The sequence below is a fragment of the Chiloscyllium plagiosum genome, unplaced genomic scaffold (genome assembly GCF_037043375.1).
Source record: "Chiloscyllium plagiosum isolate Xiang-an unplaced genomic scaffold, Cpla_swu_hap1 HiC_scaffold_6, whole genome shotgun sequence".
Classification (NCBI taxonomy): domain Eukaryota; kingdom Metazoa; phylum Chordata; class Chondrichthyes; order Orectolobiformes; family Hemiscylliidae; genus Chiloscyllium; species Chiloscyllium plagiosum.
This window is the reverse complement of record NW_028270144.1, coordinates 80,895,108-80,919,315: the sequence shown is the minus strand read 5'-3', so window position 1 is coordinate 80,919,315 and position 24,208 is coordinate 80,895,108. Positions and strand designations below refer to the sequence as shown.

The 24,208-nt window shown below is 40.3% G+C and overlaps 1 protein-coding gene across 1 annotated transcript in view; it reads left to right on the top strand.

The window, feature by feature from the left end:
* Positions 1-7,601: 7,601 nt before the first annotated feature.
* Positions 7,602-24,208, top strand: part of gucy1a2 (guanylate cyclase 1, soluble, alpha 2) — a 237,001-nt gene continuing 220,394 nt past the window's right edge. The window contains exon 1 of the mRNA XM_043691828.2: positions 7,602-8,724. Coding sequence (XP_043547763.2) covers positions 8,521-8,724 — 204 coding nt within the window. The 5' untranslated portion in view covers positions 7,602-8,520. The remainder of the gene's footprint in view (positions 8,725-24,208) is intronic.

Genomic DNA, 24,208 nt, shown 5'->3' with positions numbered 1-24,208 from the left:
TACCTCTGTTTCTCCTTCCACAGGAAAGAGCTACTGAGTTTCTCTAGCATTCTGTGTGTGTGTTTCAAATGATACTTTGTTGCACTTAATTTGTCTCCAACACATTTCTAGTCTTGGTTAAAGAACGCTGAAGCCAATGTTAGTTTACAATGTCACCTGTAGGCCTCAGGTTAAGACTCCTGTACACCAAATTAAATATGATCATATCAAATGGGGTCAGAAATAGACGCTCCAGCCTGCTCCGCTGTTCAACAAGATCATGGCTGGTGTGATGGTGTTTCAAGTTCTGAATTCCCATTACCCCAACAACCTTTGATTTCCTTGCTTAACAAGAACCTTAACTGCCTCTGCCTAAAACATTTTAATAACCCATCTTCTGAGGCAGAAAGTTCTAAAGCTGCATAACTTGCTGAGAGTAAAGAAATCCTCTCATCTCTGTCCTAAAAGAACAATCCTTGGTTTTAATACTGTATCTCACTTGGACTGTGCCTGAAGAAGAAACATTCTTTCTCTGACCTTCTTGTCAAGATCATTCTGACCTTATACACTTCAAAAAAGTAATTTTTCGCATTCTAAATTTCAGTGGAAACAAACCCAGCCTGTTCTACCCATCATCATAAGAGAACCCACTCATTCCATGTGTCAATCTCGTATATCTCATCTGAGACCCCTCTAACACATTTAAATCCTGAAATAAGGAAACCTAAACTACACAGAATATGTGATCTCATCAATGTTCTGTCTAACTGAAGCATCATCATTATTTTTATGTTCAGTTCCCCTCATAATAAAAGATAACACTTAATTAGCCTTCTTGATTTTGTGTTGTACCTGCATACTAATTTTTTGTGACTCATGCACCAGAACACCTAAAAATAGCTGTGCACCTTGACATTTCGCAGCTGTTCTCTATTTAAGTAATTCTCCCTTGCATTCTTCCTGCTAATGTGAACAACTTCACATTCTCCCACATTATACTCCATCTGCTAGCATTTTTACCACTCACTCAACCTGTTTCTATCTGCAACTTCCTTAGCCTTCCTCACAACATATTTTCTTACCTGCCTTGGTGTCTTCTAAAAATTTAGCTACAATGTCTTTACTTCCCTTATTTAAGTCATTGATATAAATTGTAAAAATTGTGAGGCCCCAAACAGACCCTTGCAGGACTCCACATGTCACATTCTGCCATTCAGACAAAGCCCCATTTATATATAGTCTCTGTTTTCAGCCAACAAGCCAATCTTCTATCCATGCTAGAATGTTACTTCCTTCACCATCTATTTTCCACTATAATCTTTAATGTGATATCTTGCCAAATGACTTTTGGAATTCCAAGTAGTTACAAGCTCCTCTTTATCCACAGTGCATGTTACTTCTGTAAAGGATTCCAAATACATTGGTTAGATATGATTTGACAAAATATGCTGACTCTTCCTGATTACCTTGTGTTTTGCTTAGGACACAGCTATTTTTTTCTCTAATGAAGTCCATCCAGATCCACAGACATGTCAGCCCGCAGTTCCTGTTTGCGGAGTACAGCTTCCGTCCTTATTGTAATTTTTACGAAGTTCCTCGCTTCCTTCCATCTCCTAATGTAATTTTTTTTTGTATCTCTTAATGTAATTATAGAACCAAAGTATTTCTTCTTTTCATCTACCTTTTCCTTATTATCTACTGCTAATCTAATTTTCACTTTCTGGAGGTCAAACTACCATCTTACCTTTTCAAACAATATAGAAACCCCTGCTATCTGTTTGCAACATTATTTCTGTCCTTTTATCACAAGCACTTCAAATTTCTACTTGTGTACTTTGTCCGATGTGGTTACAGTTAGCAGGCTTTCAGAAAACTGTCATTAGTGACTTCTTATTCCTCCTATTCTTCATCTTCACTCAAATCAATTCTACAACCAGGATTACCTCTAACTACTGCACAAAAGCGACCCCTTCACCTTTATCTGGCTTTCTATTTTTCTTGAATATTTTTTACCCAATATTCAATATCAAAACCCTGTCTCCCTGTAGCTACATCTCTGACCCGCATTTAAGGGAATATTTTGAAATATTCAGAATAAGTATATTCCTACAACAAAGAAAGATTCTAAAGACTGGGCCCGTCTTCTGAGATTAACTGAAGAAATTAGAGAAAGCATCAAATTTAAGGTAAAAGGATGTAACTGCATAATAATGAGTGGCATGTTACTTCAATATCACTATTAATTAGCTGTGAAAGCAAGGTATGTTTAGAAACAGAGCCTTTAGGTCTTTTTTGTTACCTTTATAATATCTAGCCTTGATTGTTGGTGCATTCTTAAGCTTTTTCTCTTTGTCCTACTGATGCTTATTTCCCACTTTACTATTTTCCTATCCAACTTTGTTTCTACTCTTTGCTATACCACATCTTTCCCCATTTAATCCCTCGGCCCCACTATTTAATTTAAAATTGTCTCTACTTCCCTTGTTATGTGGTTTGCATGAACACAGACCCCACCAGAGTTCAGGTGTAGACTATATCAATGGTATAGCCCCCTTTTCCCTAGTAGTGGTGCCACTGCCTCATGAACTGGAACCATACTGCTGCTTCACCTGTGTTTCAGCCATATATTCAACTGTCTAATTTTATATCTCTAAACAAATTTCCTCACAGTTTAAGTAATAGCTGGAGATTATCACTTTTGAGATTATGCTTTTTAATTTAGAATCTAGCTGTCATTCTATTTGTTGAGAACTTCTTTCTTCATCTGCCTGTTGATACTTATACAGACAATGAAACTGGATCCTTCCCATCTCACTTCAAGTTCTTTTCCTGCCCTGAGAAGATATTAACAACCAACTGGACTTTCACTCTTTGCTGTAAAGTATAGTGTCAATTTCCCCTCACAATATCCTATTACATTCTGTGTTACTCCTCTCCACATCTCAAATGGCTTCCTGTATCACAGTGCAATGGTTAGTTTGTCAATTCACCCTGTAGCCCCTGTTTTCATCCAAACTGGCTAAGCGATGTTCAAGTGCATTAGGTAATTGCAGAGACTGATATTTCTGCACTCTGGGTCCCTTAACTGCCTCATACGCAGTCACATTCTCCCGATCTTAATCAGTGACCAAATCAGAACACTCTACCCCTCCTAAGTCAGGTGGCTCCTGGTACAAAGAATGCAATTATGCTACATCAGTCTCTGAAGTTCAGTCTCCAGCTCATTAATCTTCAATCAAAATTGTTCAAATTTCAAATACTTACCATTACCTCTAACTACTGCACAAAAGCGACCCCTTCACCTTTATCTGGCTTTCTATTTTTCTTGAATATTTTTTACCCAATATTCAATATCAAAACCCTGTCTCCCTGTAGCTACATCTCTGACCCGCATTTAAGGGAATATGGTATCCAGGAGCCACACCATCTATCCTGCCATCCTTAATGAGTTTTAATTACCCCATCTGCCACCCCCTGAGAAAAAGAACAAGAATGACATCACCACAGGAAATCACCACCAGCTCAGCGAGCAAACCTAAATCCAGAACCTCAACCTGAGCTACAAATCTTCTCAAAACTCTCTGAGTTTTAATTAGTTATTTAATTATATTATTAACTTATTGGTTGCTTTATATAAGAAATTCACCACCAATTTGTATACTACGTTAAACGTAAGGGTAGAAAAGACTTGAGCTGAAAATGTGTTACTGGAAAAGCGCAGCAGGTCAGGCAGCATCCAGGGAACAGGAGAATCGACGTTTCGGGCATAAGCCCTTCTTCAGGAATCACTTCAGAAAAGACTTGAATCACTTAGCAGAAATCCACCAAACAGTTTGCTCCTTTCTCTGTGGTATATAGTAGAAAGAACTATTCCAATAAGTTTTAATAAATCTAACTTTGTTTCTGAGTGCCTATCTCAGAGTCCTTTCATGTGTTCCTCCAGGTGTTGCTGATTACCTGTTTTGGAGTTCTCACCTGAATTAAATAAATGTAATAATTTCTTTGACATTTTGTAGTGTCACATTTTGCAATGATAAAATATAAATAACAGTAATTAATCATATTAATATGAATAGTATTGAAACTTTCATTATTAGAGATGTGATTCTTGGTTGTGCTGTGTGCACTCAATGGCCTGGAAATAATTGCTCATTTATGAATGTGGAAATCCGTGTGACCTGTTTTACAGCACATTAGATTGCACAGACCCAACATCGCTCTCTTTTAAGGATTTATACCATCTTGAGAAATGATTTCTTCTTTATAGCTTTTGTTAATCATTGCTGGGATGTGAGCATTGTTGGCTAGGCTAGCATTTAATGCCCATTCATAATTCCCCCAGAGAAGGTGATGTTATGCTGCCTTCTTGAAGTGCTGATGTGCTTCGGCCATAAGGACAGGTTGTAGGGACACTTAAGGTTTGGTTAGGAAGGGAATTCCAGGATTTTACCCCTGCATCAGTGAAGGAACAGTGATATAGTTCCAAGTCAGAGTGGTGTGTGGCTCAGAGATGAAATACAGGTGGAAAATTTCCCATATATTGTTACGCTTGTCATTCAAAGTAGTAGAAGTCAAAGGTTTGGAAGGTACAGTCAGAGGAGACTTGGTGAGTTACAGCAGTGCATTATGTAGATCTTACACATTGTTGCCCCTATGTGTTAATGATGAAGGGGTGAATGTTTAAGGTGGTGAATGGGTTGCCAATCAAGCAGAATGGTTTGTCCTGGATGGTGTAGGGTTTCATGAGCGCTGTTGGACCTGCACTCATCCTGACAAGGCAGTATTAATTCATCCCACTCCTGACTTGTGACTTGTAAACAATGGACAGGTTTTGGTGATATGGGATGGCCTTTTTTTGTTACAATTTCGTATGTTCTTGAATATTCTTGACCCACACTTCTGGGTGGTGTGTTCCAGATGTTAAAAATTTATGCATGATGAAATTTAACCTCAATTTCGCTCTTGTATTTTTGCCAAATAGTTTCAATCTATATTATCCAGTTAGCAGTCCTCTTCCCAGAAGAAGTTCCTTTCCTTACCTGCTCTATCAGAACACATCATAATCTTTGAAACCTCTTTTAAATCTCCCGATCACTTCCCTGATCTACGTGGACTAAGTACATTTCTTTATTTTTGTTTTCATCCTAGGAAATCTCCACTCTACTCTCTGCAAGGCCTTAACATCCTTCCTAACTGTGGTGCCCAGAATTGTCCACATACTTCAAATGAAATCCAATCAGTGATTTGTAAAAGTTCTGTGTGAACTTCATGTTTTTGTATTTAATACTCTGATTACAAAGTGAGATATCTTATATTGTCTTTAAAGATTTGTTTGTATGCACCCTGGATCCTTCTGTTCCTCCATTCCCTTCAAAATAGTACCACCTGGATTACACTGCTGTTTCATGGTGTTTTTTTTTGCCAGTGTTCACATTAAATTGCTTTTGCCATGTGTTTGTTGACCTGATGCGGGCATCATTGGCTAAACGTCAACCACATTGTTGTGGGTCTGGAGTCATATGTAGGCCAGACCAGGTAAGGACATCAGTTTCCTTCCCTAAAGGTTAGATAGGTTTTTCTGCCAATGGTTTCATGGCCATAAAATTTTTTAAAAAAGATTTAATTCTGCAACCCCAGAACATTATCTGGCTCTTTTGATTACTAGCCTAGTGATAATACCATCAGTTACTTCTCTAGAACATAGAACATTGAACATTATAGCGCAGTACAGGCCCTTTGGCCCTTGATGTTGTGCTGACCTCTGAAATCAATCTGAAATCCATCTAACCTACATTATTCCATTCTCATACATATGTATAATCCAATTACCATTTAAATGCCCTAAAAGTTGACGAGTCTACTATTGTTGCAGGCAGTGCGTTCTGTGTCCCTCCTACTCTCTGAGTAAAGAAACTACCTCTGACATCTGTCCTATATCTATCATTCCTCAATTTAAAGCTATGTCCCCTCTTGCTAGTCATCACCATCACAGGAAAAAAGGCTTTCACTGTCCAACCTATCTAACCCTCCAATTATCATATATGTCTCAATTAAGTCAACTCTCAGCCCCTTCAAGTCTGATGCTATCTTACTTATTATTTACTATGTTGTCATGTTTTGTTAAGATCTACAACTTGAAAATTGTAATCTCTACACTTAAATCTAACATATGTATATTCAAAAAATAAGAGCCCAATTTTTACTCCCAAGGGACTACCTATTTCTTTTCAGTCAGAAAACCATTTGATCACCATTAGTTTCTACCTCCTTTTCCTTAGCTACCCACCCAAGCTACCACCGTCCCTTTAGTTCTCAAGCTTCTATTTCTCAAATATATCTGTAATGTCATACTTTATCAAATATGTTTTATCAGAAGTCCATGCATACATATAAAGATACAGATAACAATCTTTGCTATCTTCATCAAACATGCCTGCTATTTCAAAAAACTCAATCACATGTATTGCTGGTTGTTCTTTGTTAATTAATGCTTATCTAAATGAGGACTAATTTCGTCCTTGACAGAGGTGTCCAGTAATTTTTCCATCTCCAACCTTAGTCTCATTGACATGTTGTTACCAGGTTTATCTCTTCCCCTTTTTTGAACAAGGGTGTGACATTTGTAATGCTTTGGATATCTGGTACTCCTCATGCATAGAGGACTCAAATAATGTGAACAGAGCTTCTTTTGTCTCTAACTTACTCTAACTTAGAATGCATTCTAGTGAGGGTTCTTTGCAGTTTCCCAATTAATCTTTGTTTCCTTTCCCATGCAGAGAGTTATGTCCTTCCTCTCATTGGGAGGAAAATTTGGGTTTTATCCAAAGTATCTCAAATCTACCTTGCTCAATTGTCATTTTCTTGGACAAATTTTGTTCCAGTCTATATGTGCTGAATGGATGCCTTCTCAAATCAGTAAAATTGACTTTCCTCCAGTTAGTTATTTCCATTTATTTTTATTTTGCCTTTTTTTAAAAAAAATCTAATTAGATTATGGCTACTACCAAGATGTTTTCCCAGTAACACTCAACTTGCCCTATCTCATTCACCAGAGCTAAAATTAGCAGGCTTCTCCTCGCTTTGGGTTATAAACATATTGTTTAAGAAGCACCCTTTTAGGAATTCTTCACATGCCATTCCTTGATTCTTTTTTCTTAATGAATTTAAAGTTTTTTTTGTAACAAACATTCCTGGATCAGAAAAAGAATCACAATTTTAAAATAAGTTACAGCAGGAAAAATACCCCAATGAAAGCAGCACCACTCCACACAAGAAATGACACAAATGAGCAATAATTGATTTCGTCCTAATAAGCCTGATTATCAGCATCTAAAATTTCCCTGGGCACTACACTACTGCAGAAGATGAAGTCACCACAGTCATACTGGACTAGCTGCTGTCTCTTTGCAGGGAGCACTGGTGGTGGTTTAACCTGAGATTCAGGATATTAGGGGAGACGTTGAGAAAGAGAGTTCTTTATCGCAACTTCAGCAGGCGCAGGAATTGAACCTATTGCGTTGGTATTACTCTGTAATGCAAACCAGCCCTACAGCTAACTGCATATTGACCCAGGTATAATTTGTAGAAGGGTCACTGGACTGAGATGTTAATTCTGCTTTCTCTCCACAGATACTGCCTGACTTGCTGAGTTTCTCCAGCAACTTCTGTTTTTGTTTCAGATTTCCAGCTCCCGCAGTTTTTTTGGAACAAAATATTTGTCGAACTCCTCCATGAGAGGTCACTTTTGCAGTTGGCGACCAATTCAATAGATGACTTTCAGCCATGATAATGAAAAGAATCGTCAGTTTCTTAAGAGTTCTGCAACACATTTACAATGATTTATTACGACAATCAGGCTCTTAATAACCTCATCTAGATTGAAACACGCGTCAGGTACCACTGTATCATTTCCTTTTGCTGTGCATCTATGATATTTGACATAGTGTGCCCTCTTCCGTTTGTAGTTGTTTACACACTATTCTTAAACTTACTGTGAAACATAACCTCTCTATCCCTGTGTGGGGAAAGGTTCTGCTTCACAGTAAAGTTATTAAGTGCACCCGAGACGTTGCTTTGTGTTTTTAGGTGGAGACAGGTGTGTCACTATTGAGCTGTTCTGCGAAAGGCTGGGATGATTCGAAGGTCCTTGTTAGGAGTGCGAGAATGTAGTCTTCGGTATCACTACGAGACGTGCAAATATTCCCTAAACAGGATGGAGAGCTGGATTACTGGCTGTTGTTGTCCCTTAGGACGTGGTAAGCACCGCTTTTAAGGACAATTTGGGACGACAGTAAAGGCGCCTGAAAACACGTGATCGCAAGAACCACGAGCTTTAAAAATGTTTGTTTTCAGGGAGAAACATGAGGAGCCAAAATGATTGTTTGGATTCGAGAGAGATGAGGGTGAAGTGAAAGCGCGTTCTCGATGACTAATTTCCTGTGGCGATCGCGGCTATAAAGCTGGGAGATGTGCAGAGCTGACGAACAGAACAGCAGTTCGGAGGAAGGCGTCTTTTCGGACTAATGTGCAAGATTGATCAGAATGTCAGAGAGGAAGATTTCATCCGAATCGTTCAGCTCCGCCGGATCGGATTACCCGGAGAGTCCTGAGGACGGGGGATGTCCATTTTCGCGGGTGGTGAATGGGAAGCGCTCAGTTTCAGGAGCTGGCAGCAAGGACGCTGCTCGCAGGCGCGTTAACCTGGACTGTTTGGGAGAGAGCGTCCGGAAACTTGTCTTTCCAACGGTAAAGAAACCAGAAATGCACACCTCCGCCCGCCTTTTCTCATTCTTCGCGTATTACGATCCATTTAAGTCCGTCTTTCCATGGTATTTTCATTCTCTTCACATTCACATCCAATCACTAACCCTTGTGCATACCATCATTAGACTTAGCTCTGAGCCTTGGTGCTTCAATGGAATTGGTGTTTAGTACTGTCTCCGTCCCCGTCGATCATTGTTAATCGTATTGAATATGTTGGTGAAAAGTTCTAGGACATTTTATTAGTGACTTTTGAGACAGCTACATTTCGCATTTGCGCTCTACATCCGCATTAAACATTGAAGTCTGTGTTTCGATTTTACAAATAACGACAGCATGGAATCCTTAAAGAGGCTTCCAAACTTCTCTCGGCTAGCGAATGAATTCGCATGTACAATTAACACCATCAATAATACATTTTTAAAAATACATTTCAATGCGTTCGTATGGGAGATCACATGGATGTCTAAATCTTTTCTGTGGAAAAGGTTGCAATCCATCCACCTTTTAAATTTTAGGTGCGTGGATGTGGCGAATTGTTTGAAAGGACTATTCAACTTTTTCTTAGCAGCGTGATATCTTCGCGAACGTTGGTTATTAGCTCGCTCGCTTCGGTGATCACTTTGAGGCGATGTTACTGCACGCGTGATCGCGCTAATTCGACCCGATTGATTATTGTCTGGTGATTGCTTTTATGTTCGAGAATGCCGTCTTTTTCATCTCCCTCACTGGCGCACTGCTGTTACTAAAGGAAATCGTCAAAACGGGGAAAAATAATTAATTCTTGTTAACATTCTCTGCGAAATATGAATGATATTCCTTACCTGACTATCGTTAGGTCGCTGTATTGCTGCGTCGTTGGTGCACCAATCCTTCACAAACGGATTGTTTATTTCTACATTTGATGTGTATTTCTTTATTTCCATCTTTTTATTAAAAAGGAAAATGAAACACACGTTTTAAATGCACCTTGCACTTGTGGACCGTTCTTTGATACACTACATTTACAGCATTTAAAAGGCTTCAGGATGGGTATAAAAATAGGAAAGGTTGAGAGGGATATGGGCCAAATCCTGGCAAATGGGAATAGGTCAGATTGGTTTGTCTGGTCTGTGCTGATGAGTTGGACGTAGGGTCTATATACTTAGTTTCATTGTGTTGTCTTTTGATTACAGTCTACAACCAAGTTTATTGATTTGTAGGCAGATTTTGAAGTACTTGAAACTAAACATATGTTATTACAGTTTTTTATTAATCTTTTTTGATCTTTAGTCCCAAATGTGAAACATTCAAACACAGGTGTGCATTCTTTTGAATTTAAAATGTTGTGGTTTTTGAAATTTGTGATGTGATATACCTAAAGAAACATACTGAGTTGGCAGGAAATCTGAAATCAAAATAGAAAATGCTGCAAACATTTAACAGATCAGGCAACAGCTGTGAAAAGAGTCTAGATAAGGGTTTGGATTTTATGGGGTGTATTTCCCACCCATCCGACTGAAATTGTAAATCGGTCTCCTGTCTGCTCTGCAGGAATTCTAACTCTGGGAGCAGCTTCTTGTTTCAGAGTAGGACTTTCATCTCAAGCTGGTAGGAAGTCCTGTCTGAGAGGGCAACTGGCCAGTCTGAGGGTTGGAGTATTTATGTGCAGCGACGGAGGACAGGCAATTAGCTGAGCCATTTTTACTGTGCTGATTACTGTCAGGGCAGGAAATGCCAGGTCCATTGAATGTACTGTTTCCAAAATATAACCTCCCTCTAACGCACATTTCAGATATATAATGACCTGGTGTGAAATTAAGATTGGTGGTATCTAGATTTGTAGCTCAGATTGATAAGTAGGTAAGTTACATATGTATATAACTTACTTAATTACAGGTGGTATCTGTTGCTGTAAAAAAGTTCCTATCTTTTTTCCACACTTTTCATGACTGCAGGAGTTCCTAAAGCATTCTGAATCAAATGAATTCCTTTTGGTTTGTTAGTCACTATTTGCCTGAACCCTTAATATCTTTATGAAATACAGCCCCTACACCAGTACAGACATCCCTTGGACTGTGCTGCAATGTCAAGCATTGGCTTTGTGCTTAACTCAGGGGAATGGGATTTGAACCCCTCAACCTCTGACCTAGAAGTGAGGATGTTGTATGCTGAACAATGGCTGTCAACAGAGCACACTGCAGCTGCTCTCTAAACTCCTCTCATTACCTTCAGGTCAAAGTTGTGGACCTGGGTAATTGATTGTGCCCCAGTTACGCCTGTCTCTCTTTCATGAGGTACATGGAACATTCCTTATTCCAGTCCTATTCTGGCCCCCATCCACAATTCTTTCTCAGAGACATTGATGACATCATAGAGTCATAGAGATATACAGCATGGAAATAGACCCTTTGTTCCAACCCGTCCATGCCGACCAGATATCCCAACCCAATCTAGTCCCACCTGCCAGCACCCAGCCCATGTCCCTCCAAACCCTTCCTATTCATACACTCATCCAAATGCCTTTTAAATGTTACAATTGTACCAGCCTCCACCACTTCCTCTGGCAGTTCATTCTATACACATACCATCCTCTGTGTGAAAAAGTTGCCCCTTAGGTCTCACTTATATCTTTCCCCTCTCACCCTAAACTTATACCCTCTCGTTCTGGACTCCCTGACCCCGGGGAAAAGACTTTGTCTATTTATCCTATCCATGCCCCTCATAATTTTGTAAACCTCTATAAGGTCACCCCTCAGCCTCCGACACTCCAGGGAAAACAGCAACAGCCTGTTCAGCCTTTCCCCATAGCTCAAATCCTCCAACCCTGGCAACATCCTTGTAAATCTTTTCTGAACCCTTTCAAGTTTCGCAACATCTTTCCGATAGGAAGGAGACCAGAATTGTACACAATATTCCAACAGGGGCCTAACCAATGTCCTGTAGAGCTGCAACATGACCTCCCAACTCCTGTACTCAATACTCTGACCAATAAAGGAAAGCATATCAAATGCCTTCTTCATTATCCTATCTACCTGCGACTCCACCTTCAAGGAGCTATGAACCTGCACTCCAAGGTCTCTTTGTTCAGCAACACTCCCTAGGACCTTATCATTAAGTGTATAAGTCCTGCTAAGATTAGCTTACCCAAAATGCAGCACTTCACATTTATCTGAGTTAAACTCCATTTGTCACTTCTCGGCCCATCTGATCAAGATCCTGTTGTAATTTGAGGTAACCCTCTTTGCTGTCCACTACACCTCCCATTTAGGTGTCATCTGCAAACTTACTTACTGTACCTGTTATGCTCGCATCCAAATCATTTATGTACGTAACAAAAAATAGTGGACCCAGCACCGACCCTTGTGGCACTCCACTGGTCACAGGCTTCCAGTCTGAAAAACAACTCTCCACCATCACCCTCTGTCTTCTACCTTTGAGCCAATTTTGTATCCAAAAGGCTAGTTCTCCTTTTAGTCCATGAGATCTAACCTTGCTAACCAGTCTCTCATGGGGAACCTTGTCAAATGTCTTACTGAAGTCCATATAAATCACATCTACCATTCTGTCCTCATCAATCCTCTTTGTTACTACTTCAAAAAACTCAATCAAGTTTGTGAGACATGATTTCCCTTGCAAAAAGCCATGTTGACTATCCCTAATCAGTCCTTGCCTTTTCAAATACATACACATCCAGCCCCTCAGGATTCCCTCCAACAAGTTACCCACCACCGATGTCAGGCCCATTGGTCTATAGTCACCTGGCTTGTCCTTACTACCTTTCTTAAACAGTAGCACCACGTTAGCCAACCTCCAGTCTTCCAGCACCTCATCTGTAACTATCGGTGATACAAATATCTCAGCAAGAGGCGCAGCAATCACTTCTCTAGCTTCCCAGAGAGTTCTAGGGTACACCTGATCAGGTCCTGGGGATTTATCTGCATTTATTCATTTCAAGATATCCAGCACTTCCTCCTCTGTAATATGGACATTTTGGAAGGCGTCACCATCTATTTCCCTATATTCTATAACTTCCATATCCTTTTCCACAGTAAATACTGATGCAAAATACTCATTTAGTATCCCCCCCCATTTTCTGCGGCTTCACACAAAGACTGCCTTGCTGATCTTTGAGAAGCTGTATTCTCTCCCTAGTTACCGTTTTGTTCTTAATGTATTTGTAAAAACCCTTTGGATTCTCCTTAATTCTATTTGCCAAAACTATCTCAAGTCCCTTTTTTGCCCTCCTGATTTCCCTCTTAAGTATACTTCTATTGCCTTTATACTCTTCTAAGGATTCACTTGATCTATCCTGTCTATACCTTACATATGCTTCCTTCGTTTTCTTAACCAAACCCTCAATTTCTTTCGTCATTCAGCATTCCCTATACCTACCAGCCTTTCCTTTCACGCTAACAGGAATATACTTTCTCTGGATTCTCGTTATCTCATTTCTGAAGGCTTCCCATTTTCCAGCTGTCCCTTTACCTGCGAACATCTGCCCCCAGTCAGCTTTTGAAAGTTCTTGCCTAATACCATCAAAATTGGCCTTTCTCCAATATAGAACTTCAACTTTTAGATCTGGTCTATCTTTTTCCATCACTATTTTAAAATGAATAGAATTATGGTCGCTGGCCCCAAAGTGGTCCCCCACTGACACCTCAGTCACCTGCACTGCCTTATTTCCCAAGAGTAGGTCAAGTTTTGAACCTTCTCTAGTATGTACATCCACATACTGAAGCAGAAAATTTTCTTGTACACATTTAACAATTTCCTCTCCATCTAAACCCTTAACACTATGGCAGTCCCATTTATGTTTGGAAAGTTAAAATCCCCTCCCATAACCTCCCTATTATTCTTACAGATAACTGAGATCTCCTTACATGTTTGTTTCTCAATTTCCCTCTGACTATTAGGGGGTCTATAAATCAATCCCAATAAGGTGATCATCCCTTTCTTATTTCTCAGTTCTACCCAAATAACTTGCCTGGATATATTTCCAGGAATATCTTCCCTCAGCACAGCTGTTATGCTATCCCTTATCAAAAACGCCACTTCCCCTCCTCTCTTGCCTCCCTTTCTATCGTTACTGTAGCATTTGTATCTTGGAACATTAAGCTGCCAGTCCTGCCCATCCCTAAGCCATGTTTCTGTAATTGTTATGATATCCCAGTCCCATGTTCCTAACCATGCCCTGAGTTCATCGGCATCCCTGTTAGGCCCCTTGCATTGAAATAAATGCAGTTTAATTTATTAGTCCTACCTTGTCCTTGCCTGCCCTGACTGTTTCACTCACTTCTGTTCTCAACTGTACCAGTTTCAAATTGATCTCTTTCCTCATTATCTCCTTGGGTCCATTCTGATTTTTTGCTGCTGGCCATAGAAACGTCTGTCTGTACCTCAGATTAGAGAGTCCCCTAACACAATTTATCTCTTGAAACCCAATGTACCCCTCATTGCATTACACCCAATCTCAATACCAGAGATGTGGTTGTTTGTGCTACATTCCCCTGAGAATCCATCACCCTCTCCATTTTCCAAAAAAAACATACTTGTTTGAAATAGGGATAGCCACAGAAGGCTCCTGCACTCTCTGCATACCTCTCTTACCTTTCCTAAAGTTAACCCGTCTATGTGACTGTATCTGACACTTCCTCCCCTTCCTATAACTGCCATCCATCACATACTGTTGCTGTTGCAAATTCCTCATTGCTTCTAATTGTCTCTCCAACTGATCCATTCGGTCTGATAAGATTCGCAACCAACAGTATTTATTGCAGATATAATCCGCAGTAACCCTTCAGCTCTCTTTAAACTCCCACATCTGATAAGAAGCGCATATCACTCTACTACAGGCTGTATTTGCTCCATCACAATCTATGGACCCAGAACATAACACCATCTTATTCCACAACAAAACATTGCCCCAGTTATTAATAGTTATGGCTTATGTTTTAAGTTTAATCAAGAGACATATCTCCAAAAACATACAATCAAGATAGAACCCACTCTACTCACTACTGCAGATTATCTGTAGGCCACACTTAAAACAACGATTAACTTATCTAATTCTGTGCTGTAAACTTTGCCCAACAGTTCCTCCAAGATCAGTTGTGAATTTCACTGTTTGTTAATTTTCCCAGACACATTCTGATGTCCAGCGATACATGAATTCAAACAGCAAAGGCAGTAACTGTGCAGGTACACTATGGTGTCAGTTTCTTTCTCTCTCTCTCCTGCACTGACCTCACCATGTACTTCCTTTGTCTGTTCTTCTCCCTTTTAAAACTGCTGTTTTTATTACTTTCTTTTTCCAAAGTTCCAAAACAATGCAACAGCATATAAAACAGTAATTACTGCTCCTGGAATTTGAGGAAATCACCTCCAGTACCTAAAATACCTCAAAAAAGGAACAGCCAGAAATGTTTCCCATCCTCTTTCTTGGATTACCCAGAATCCTTTTGGTGCTGCTTCCATCTCTCATTTGGAATTGGAAAATTTTATTAGCTTCATTTCCAGTTTCCACCCTGCTCTCATCTTCACTTTGTCTATTTCTGACTCCTCCCCTCCCTTTGACATCTGTTTCCATTTTTGGGGATAGGCTGGCCGCCAATATCCACTACAAAACAAGTGCCTTGCAAATTTACCTTGACTACACCATCCTCACACCCTGCTCCTGTATTCCATTTCCACAGTTTCTTCGTCTCCATTGCAAAAATTCTGATCACACCAACTTTGACAAGGTGACCTCCAATGTCCATTTTCTTCACCAACCAAGGATTCCCCAGCATCATAGTTGACAGGGCCCTCAGCTGCGTCCAACCCATCTCCCGCACGTCAGCCCTCACCTTCCCTCTTCCCTCCCACAACAGCAATAAGGTCCACTTTGTCCTTGCCTACCATCTCACCAACATCAATATCCACATCCACAGGATCATTGGCTGACATTTCTGCCACCACCAGATACATTTCCCTCCCCCCTCTTGTCAGCCTTCCACAGGGACTGTTCCTTCTGGTCCACTCCATATTGGCTCCTAACAACCACTCACCCCCCCAACCTCAGAGCCCCATAGCACCTTCCCCTGCAAACACAGGAGATGCTACACCTGCTGTACTTCCTTTTACTTGCTCCTTTCTCAGTATCCAAGGGCACAAACATATCTTTCAGGTGAAACTGAGTTTTACCTGCACTTCACTCAATCTACTCTACTGCATTCACGGCTCACAATGTGGTCTCCTCTGCATTGGGGAAACAAAGCGTGGATTGAATGACTGCTTTGCAGAACATCTACATTCTGTTTGCAAAAAAGAATTGTGAATTTCCTGTTGCCTACTACTTCAATGGCCAATATCTCTGTCTCAGGATTCCTAGCTACAATGCTCCAGCGAAGCTCAGCATAAGCTGGAGGAATAGCACCTCATTTTCCACTTGGGAACTCTACTGCCTTCTGGATTCCATATCAAGTTCAAGATTTTAGACGACTTGAGGGACCTTCTTCCATGTCCTTATCCCAATCCCCACACATCAGACCTTGTTATCATATGGTCTTCTATTATACACTGAAATAACTCCACAGAGGCTGGTATCCTGTCACTAACCATTCTTTAATTACATGTGGAGAGTGCTTGACACTGATCCTGCTCCCTCAGAGCCAACTGAGTGAACAAGATGTCTAAAACTCCTATTCTTATTGTTAGCCAGGGCTCCTTGATTGGGGCTGTTAATCTGGTCCAATCAGGGAACTCATGTTCTATGCAGTCCACCTGGCTGGTTACAGTCACTAAACATACCACCCATTGTTAGCTATGAATAGTCCCCGAGTAGCTAGTCATTCTGCTAGGCTGACTGTTATCCACTCCATTGTTCGTCCAACTGTTCTTCCCACTCTTTTGGGCTCTATATCTACCTATCATTTACTCCTTACCCCTACCCTATGTCCTGCATTAAATATTTTTCCTAGCTACCATCAGTTCTGAAGCAGGGTCACCTGACCTGAAACATTAACTGATTTCTGTTCACAGCAGCTGCCAGACCTGCTGAGCCTTTCCAGCAAGTTCTGCTTTTTGATGTCCAAACTGGTGTCTATAACATGGAAATACTGTAAATTTTTGGGGTGGTTATGACCGGACACCATCTTAGTGAGGGTGTTAGTGTGCATGTAGTGAATTTCCTGAGGGAGTGCTGCAACTTAGAAACAACATTTCCCTGTTCTCAACCCCACTGAACCTTGCACAGCTGAACTATCTTCAGCAGAAGAAAATGCGACCCCATTGGCATTAATTAAAAGGATCATAAGCTGCTTTATAGGTTAGTTGCTTTTTGGTTTCAAGAAGCTGTTTACTTAGATAGAATCAAGTCAATGTAGAATCTATAGTAGTTTAAAATTGCAAACATGCACATGCATAAGAGTGGAGAGACAGTCATTAAGGATTTTTTGTTGGACTTCAAAACTTCTGCACAAACCAGTTGCTTCCATTTTTGGGTGCACTACTACATAATCCCCTTAGAGGGCAGCATGACTTGAACAATGGACAGAGGCTTGACAGTGAAGGACAAGCTGCTGGAAGATGGAAGAGGAGCAAGGAGGTGGATAAAAAAGACTTCTGTGCAATGTCTTCACAGAAATCTACTTCCTGTTGCAACCACAGTGAGCTTATACTGAATTGTTTTAGCTTGTGAACCTTGAACATTTTTTCATTTAGCTCCTTCCAGACTGAAACTGGAGACAATTTCTCACATAATAAAACAAAAAAACTGAAGATGCTGAAGACATGAAATAACAAAAAAAGCCTTGCACTTTGATTTTCATTTTTGAGTAGGGCATTTGCCACTCTCATTTCAACAAGACTCTATGATAATTGATTCTTGCCAGGGAGAAGTAGATAGAGCAAACATGCAGCTTGAATTTCGGGTTTCCTGTGGTGTAGATGTTGTTCATTGCATGCCCATTGCTTTAAGGTAGTCACATGATTTATGCCCTATGACAGAACTGAGAGAGGTTTCACTGCTCTGGACAGTGTGCAAACGCAAGCAGATCAATAGACTGGGAGCAGTTACTTGCAGGCACATTTGGAAAATGGAATTCTTTTAAAACTATTATAATGAGCTTCAGGACAAGCATGATTCTTTAAGAGTAAAGGGCAAGGGCAGCAGGTGCAGGGAATCCTGGATGGCAAGGGATGTGGAGAGTGTTGTGAAGCATCTGTCATGCACAATGCATTAAAAACAGGAAAGGCCCTTCAAAAATATAGTGTAGGAGGTTGCTTTAAGGAATTAGAAGGACAAAGAGGGGTCATAAAATATCTTTAGCAGGTGAAATCAAGGAAAAAAAACAAGGCTTTTTATAAGTATATTAAGAGTAAGGGGATTAGCAGAGAAAGGGTGGGACCTATAAGAGACTAAACAGGCAACCTGTGTATGGAACCAATGTACGTGGGTGAGGTCTTAAATGAATACTATATATTGTATTCACAGAGGGGAATGATATTGTAGCCAGGGGTTTCACTTGGAATGGTGAGATTCTAGGACACATTTAAGATTAATAATAAGGAGGTATTCGACGTTTTTAACAGGCATACAAAGGTACTCACATACCCAGTGTGGATTTGTTACAAGGAGATCCTGTCTGATTAATTGAGATTTTTGAAAAGTGATTAAATATATTGATGAGGATGGTGGCAATTGATGTGATTTACATGATCTTCAGTAAAGTCATAGAAGGCTGATCCAGAAGGTAAAAGCCCATGGATCCAAGGCAAGTTGGCAAACTGGATCCAAACTTGGCTAACAAACAGGAAGCAATGAGTGATAATGGAGAGCTTTTTATGTATTTGGAAGTCTTGACCAATGGTGTACCACAGCGTTTGGTGCTGGGACCCTTTCTGATCATGACTTGGATGTGAATGTAGAAAGTATAATTAGTATGTTTGCAGATGACATGAAAATTGGTAGTGTTGTTGATACTAAGGATGATGGTCTCAGGTTATAGTTTGATATTGATCAGACTGGTAAATTGGGCAGAGCAATGGCAGATGGAGTTTAATCCTGATAAATGCGAGATGATGCATTTTGGGAGATCTAATAAGGAGAGGACTTACACAATAAAAGATAGGTCCCTAGGGAGTACTGAAGAACAAAGGGACCTTGGTGTAAATGTCCACAGATCCCTGAAGTTGTCAGCACAGCACTGGTAATGAAGAAGGCACATGGGATGTTTGCCCTCATTAGCTATGATGTAGAATATTGTTTTATGTCAACTTCATAAAACATAGTATTTCACCTGTGGCCTAATCAATGTGCAATTCTGGTCACCACACTATTGGAAGGATGTAATTGAGAGGATGCAGAAGAGATTCATCAGAGTATTATCTGGGATAAAAGGTATTAGTTATGAGGAGATAGGCTAGGTTTGTTTTCCCTTTGGACAGAGGAGACTGAGAAGTGGATCTGGTAAAAAATTATGACAGGTGTAGACAAAGTAGATCCTGAGAATCTCTTCCCCATGGCAGACATGTCTAAAATCAGAGGGTATAAGTTTAAGGTTTAGAGGAGATAATTTATTTCATCCATGGTGTGATAGATATATGGAACGTGCTGCTTGAGAATGTAGTGGAGGCAAATACTCATGCAACATTTTAATAAGCATCTTGATGAGCACTTAAAATGCCAGAGCACAGTAGGCTATGGACCAAATGCACCTAAATGGGATTAGTGTAGTTTGATGTTTGTTGTTCTATTTGGACATAGTGGGTGAAAGGGCTTGTTTCTATGTTATATGACTCTGTCTATAACTCTAAAAATTAGTAGCTTGGCAGCAATTATGATGCCTTTACTCTTGGCAGTCAGCTGGGCCAGCTGCTTTTGAGTCACCATGACCAACCAAAAGATGCCTCCTCGGTGACGAGCAATCTGCTTACCAAATTGTTAATGGACCTGGTACTATTTCTGCAGCTTGCAGACAATGAAAGCCATTTTATCACTCATCTTACAATAAAAGATTATTGATTTCTATCTAGATCACTCCGGAGCAGTCCTGCAGTACTTGGCAGAAGTGTCAAAATTTGTGGTGGTCTGCTGCCCCCTTTACATCCTTGCCATCATATAGAGACAGCCCTTATCACTGCAGCTCAGGAAAAGAGCACAAGCAGAGAGGGGAAGAGAATAGACAACCAAATAACCCCTTTGTATCTGGGCTGCCCGGAATAAGCTCACTTAATTAAGTATGATGACAAAAACTGCAATCCCCTTATTGCAGTCATCAACAATTTCACACTTTACCATCTCTCTGCTAATTGGTCAAAATAGAAGATCAATTGTCACAAATTAAACAATCTAATTCTAAGTTAGTAATGAAACAATTACATATTACATTGAAAAGCCAGGCTAACCATCCTTAGAAGGCACAGTGTTGTTTTCATATGTAACCAGTGACAATAATTTTTACTTCATCACATCTCTTGACTCTGCTATTAGTAAATTATCTGATGTTGAAAACTGGATGAGCGAAAACTTCTACTGATGAAGGGCTTTTGCCCGAAACGTTGATTTTCCTGCTCCTCAGATGCTGCCTGACCTGCTGTGCTTTTCCAGCACCACTCTGATTTCCAGCATCTGCTGTCCCCCCCTTTGCCTAGAAAATTTCTACCAGTTAAATATTGGGAACATTCTAGTCATTGTTTTGGTCAAAAACAAATCCTGTACCTTGGTTCCCAACTTAATTTGTCTTCCTTGAAATAGTCTGAATTTAAGCCAGTTTTTTCACCCAGGAGAAGGATATGGAGCATCATGAGATTTGTGTGGAGCATGCAAATATGCTGGGGCACTTTGAGATCAAGAGAGAAGTGGCGTTGGGTCTCTTGAAGAGCATGAAGGTGGATATGTCCCCAGGGCCTGATAGTATCTACACCAAGTTATTGAGTGAGACAAGAAAGGAGATTGCTGTGGCCTTGACCAAGATCTTTGTATTGTCATTAGCCACTGGAGAAGTTCCAGAGGACTGGCGAGTAGCTAATATTGTTCTTCTATTCAAGAGGAGAGATAGGGATAATCCAGAAAACTGTAGAATCTTACATCAATGGTTGGGAAGTTATTGGAGAGAATTCATAGGATAGGATTTACATGCATTTAGAAAAACATAGCCTCATTACAATGCCTTTGTGCAGGGCAGGTCATGTCTTACTGAACTGATTGCATTTTTCAAGGAGGTGACAAAGATGATTGATAAGTGTAGAACAGTGGATTTTGTCTACGTGGATTTTCGTAAGGCATTCGAAAAGGTCACTCATGGTAGGCTCATCCAGAAGATTAAGATGCATGGGATTCATGGTGACTTGGCTCTGTGGATTCAGAATTGGCTTGCCCATAATAGGCAGAGGGTAGTGGTGGAAGATTGGTTTTTCAGGCTTGGGGTCCATGATTAATAGCGGTTCTTCAGGGATCCATATTGGGACCTCTCTTGTTTGTGCTATACATAAATGACTTGGATGAAAATGTAGATGGATGGGTTAGTAGGTTTGCAGACGGTACAAAGGTCGGTGGAGTTTTGGATAATATAGAAGGTTGTTAAAGGATACAGTGGGATATAGATCACTTGTAGATATGGGTGGAGAAATGGCAGATGGAGTTTAATCCGTTGAAGTGTGAGGTGCTACACTTTGGTAGAGCAAATGTTAAGGAAAAGAATACAGTTAATGGCAGGACCCTGAATAGCACTGATGTACAAAGGGAGATTTGTGGTTCAAGTCCATAGCTTCCTGAAAGTGACCACGCAAATAAATAGGGTGGTGAAGAAGGTATATGGCATACTTGCCTTTATTAGCTGGAAAATGAGAGTATAAGATTGAGGATGTCATGTTGCAGCTGTATTAGCCTTTATTAGGCCACACTTCGAGTATTGTGTTCAATTCTGGTCACCACATTACAGAAAGGATCTGGAGACTTTGGAAAGGGTTCAGAAGAGGTTTACCAGGGCGCTGCCTGAATTAGAGGGTATGGACTATATGGAGAGGCTAGAAAAACTCAGGTTGTTTTCCCTGCAATGGTGGAGGCTGAGGGAAGACCTGATAAAAGTCTGTAAAATTATGAGATACATAAATAGGGTTGAGTCAGAATCTTTTTCCCAGAGTTGAAATGTCTAAAAGTCGGGAGCATGCATTTAAGATGAGAGGGAGAAAGTTTTATATGCAGAGAGCAATAGGAGTGTGGAATGCACTGCTCGGGATGGTAGTGGAGGCAAATACAATAGGGACATTTAAAAGACTTTTAGATAAACACATGGATATGCAAGGAATGAGGGGGCTGGCAGAAGGGATTATTTTAACTTGTAGTCATGTTCGGCACAACATCATGGGCCATAGGGCCCATTCCTATGTACAGGTCTATGTTCTAGGCCAGGCTGTTAAGAATGTTTTGTGTCTCAATCCATCCAGATATAAGCTTCTGACCTATTCATACCATCATTAAGGGTGTCAACTTTCATATTGTCCGATTAGTGTCTGTCTCAGATCATCTGATGAAAGCTTCATGCCTTTATTTATTCAAGACTTGACTATTCCAAAGCACTCTTGGCTGGTCTACCACATTAAATGCTCTGTAAACTTGAGGTTACCCAAAATTTTGACAGGATTAATTAATGCTCTGAGTAAAATCACCTCTGCATTGCAATGATGATAATCTTACAAATAATTTGAAAGGGCAAAGAGTGGATCTAAGTCTAGTTCGTAATTCTAGTGAAGCGTCACAGGACTCGAAACATTAACTCGGTTTTCCTCTCTGCAGATGCTGTCAGACCTGCTGAGTTTCTCCCAGCAGTTTCAGTTTTTGTTTGTTTCAGTTTTCCAGCATCTGTAGTTCTTTTCCAGCAATTTTTTCCAGCAGTTCTTTTCCAGCAATAAAGCTCAGCAATTCTGGCAGCATCTGTAAAGAGAAATATAGTTAAATGTTTCTGGTCCATGTGACCCTTCCTCAGAGCCCCTCAGGAAGGGAGACTGGACCCGAAATATTCATTCTATTTTTCTTCATCGATGCTGCCAGAGCTGCTCAGCTTTACCAGCAATTTCTGCTTTTGTTTCTGATATAAAACATTCTCAGTTTTTTTTTCAGTTTTTATTTTCAGTTTTTATCAGTAGTTCTTTGTTTTATTTTGGCTTTTGACTGCTCTTGAGCACTGTGAATAGCTAGAATTCAGAATATGTAAGTTTTAAATATTTTATGGATAAACATCCTTCTAAGTTGCATTTAGCATAGTAATTAATGAGCAGTAGACCTAAATATTTTAAAATGATTAGTTAAGACAAAGATGTCAAGGCAGGTGCTGTAATTACAGTATGAAGAGTCCCTGGATGTTCATGTGATTTAGGATAAATGTGGGCAACCTTAGAAGCTTCAGCTCGAACATTGAGCTGGAAGCTGAGCTCCGTCACTGCAGCATGTTGGTGAGGGCGAAGTTACTTGGTCACTTTGCTCCACAAGGAGGTCACATCTCTTGAGATAAAATCATCTTATTTGGCCAGTGATGGGCTAAAGTTAGGACATTATCCACTGGAGTCCATAAGAATGCAGGGTATCTCTCAGAACTCTATAAAGTTCTAACCGGATTAGATTGGATAAATGCAGGCAGGATATTCAATGACTGGGGAGCCCAGAACCAGGGATCCCAGTACGGATATGGGTTAGGCCAGTCAGGACAGAGGAAAATACACACAGAGAGAACACAAAAGACACACAATAGTGAACTTGTGGAATCCTCTGTTATAGATGGTGATTGAGGTCAAAAGATTGAATGTTTTCAAGAAGGAGATAAATACCGTTCTTCAGGGTAAGGGGATCAAAGAGTAAGAGGAGAAATCAGGAACTGGGAACTGAGCTGGATGATCAGCCATGACCATGGGAAATGGCAGAGCAGGCTCAATGAGTCAGATAGCCTACCCCAGTTCTATTCTATGATCAGGCACAGGAGAGTGTGATTGCAAGGGAACCCAGAAGGCAGGAGTGTCGATTGTCCAACAATTTTGAGGGCATTTTATCTTGTTTGGATGGTAGTGGGGCTGTGATATTAATGTGTTAATTGGCCAGCACACCATTGCACAGGAAGCCTGAAAGTGGTGAGGGGGAAGGGGATAAATAGGAATGGTGGTGGTAGAAAATAATAGAATATTATCCTATACTTCATAGAATAGAGACCATTCTCAGTAGCTCAAAGCAACTGTACAGCTTGTGTATTGCCTGTAAGGTGCCAGGGTTTGTGACATCTTCTTTGGACTGGAGAGGATCTTGCAGTGGGATGTGGAGAGTCAGTTGTGTTGGTCAGCATAGGTACCAACATTATAGATAGGATTAAAAAGAGGTTTTGTTTAGAGATTGTCTAGCTAGAGGCTAAATTATAAAGCAAAACCTCAAAGCTGGTAACCTCTGCTAACCTGAGCCACAGGAAATTGGTGTAGGGCAAACAAGAATAATGAGATGAACACATGGCTCAAAGGTTGATGCCAG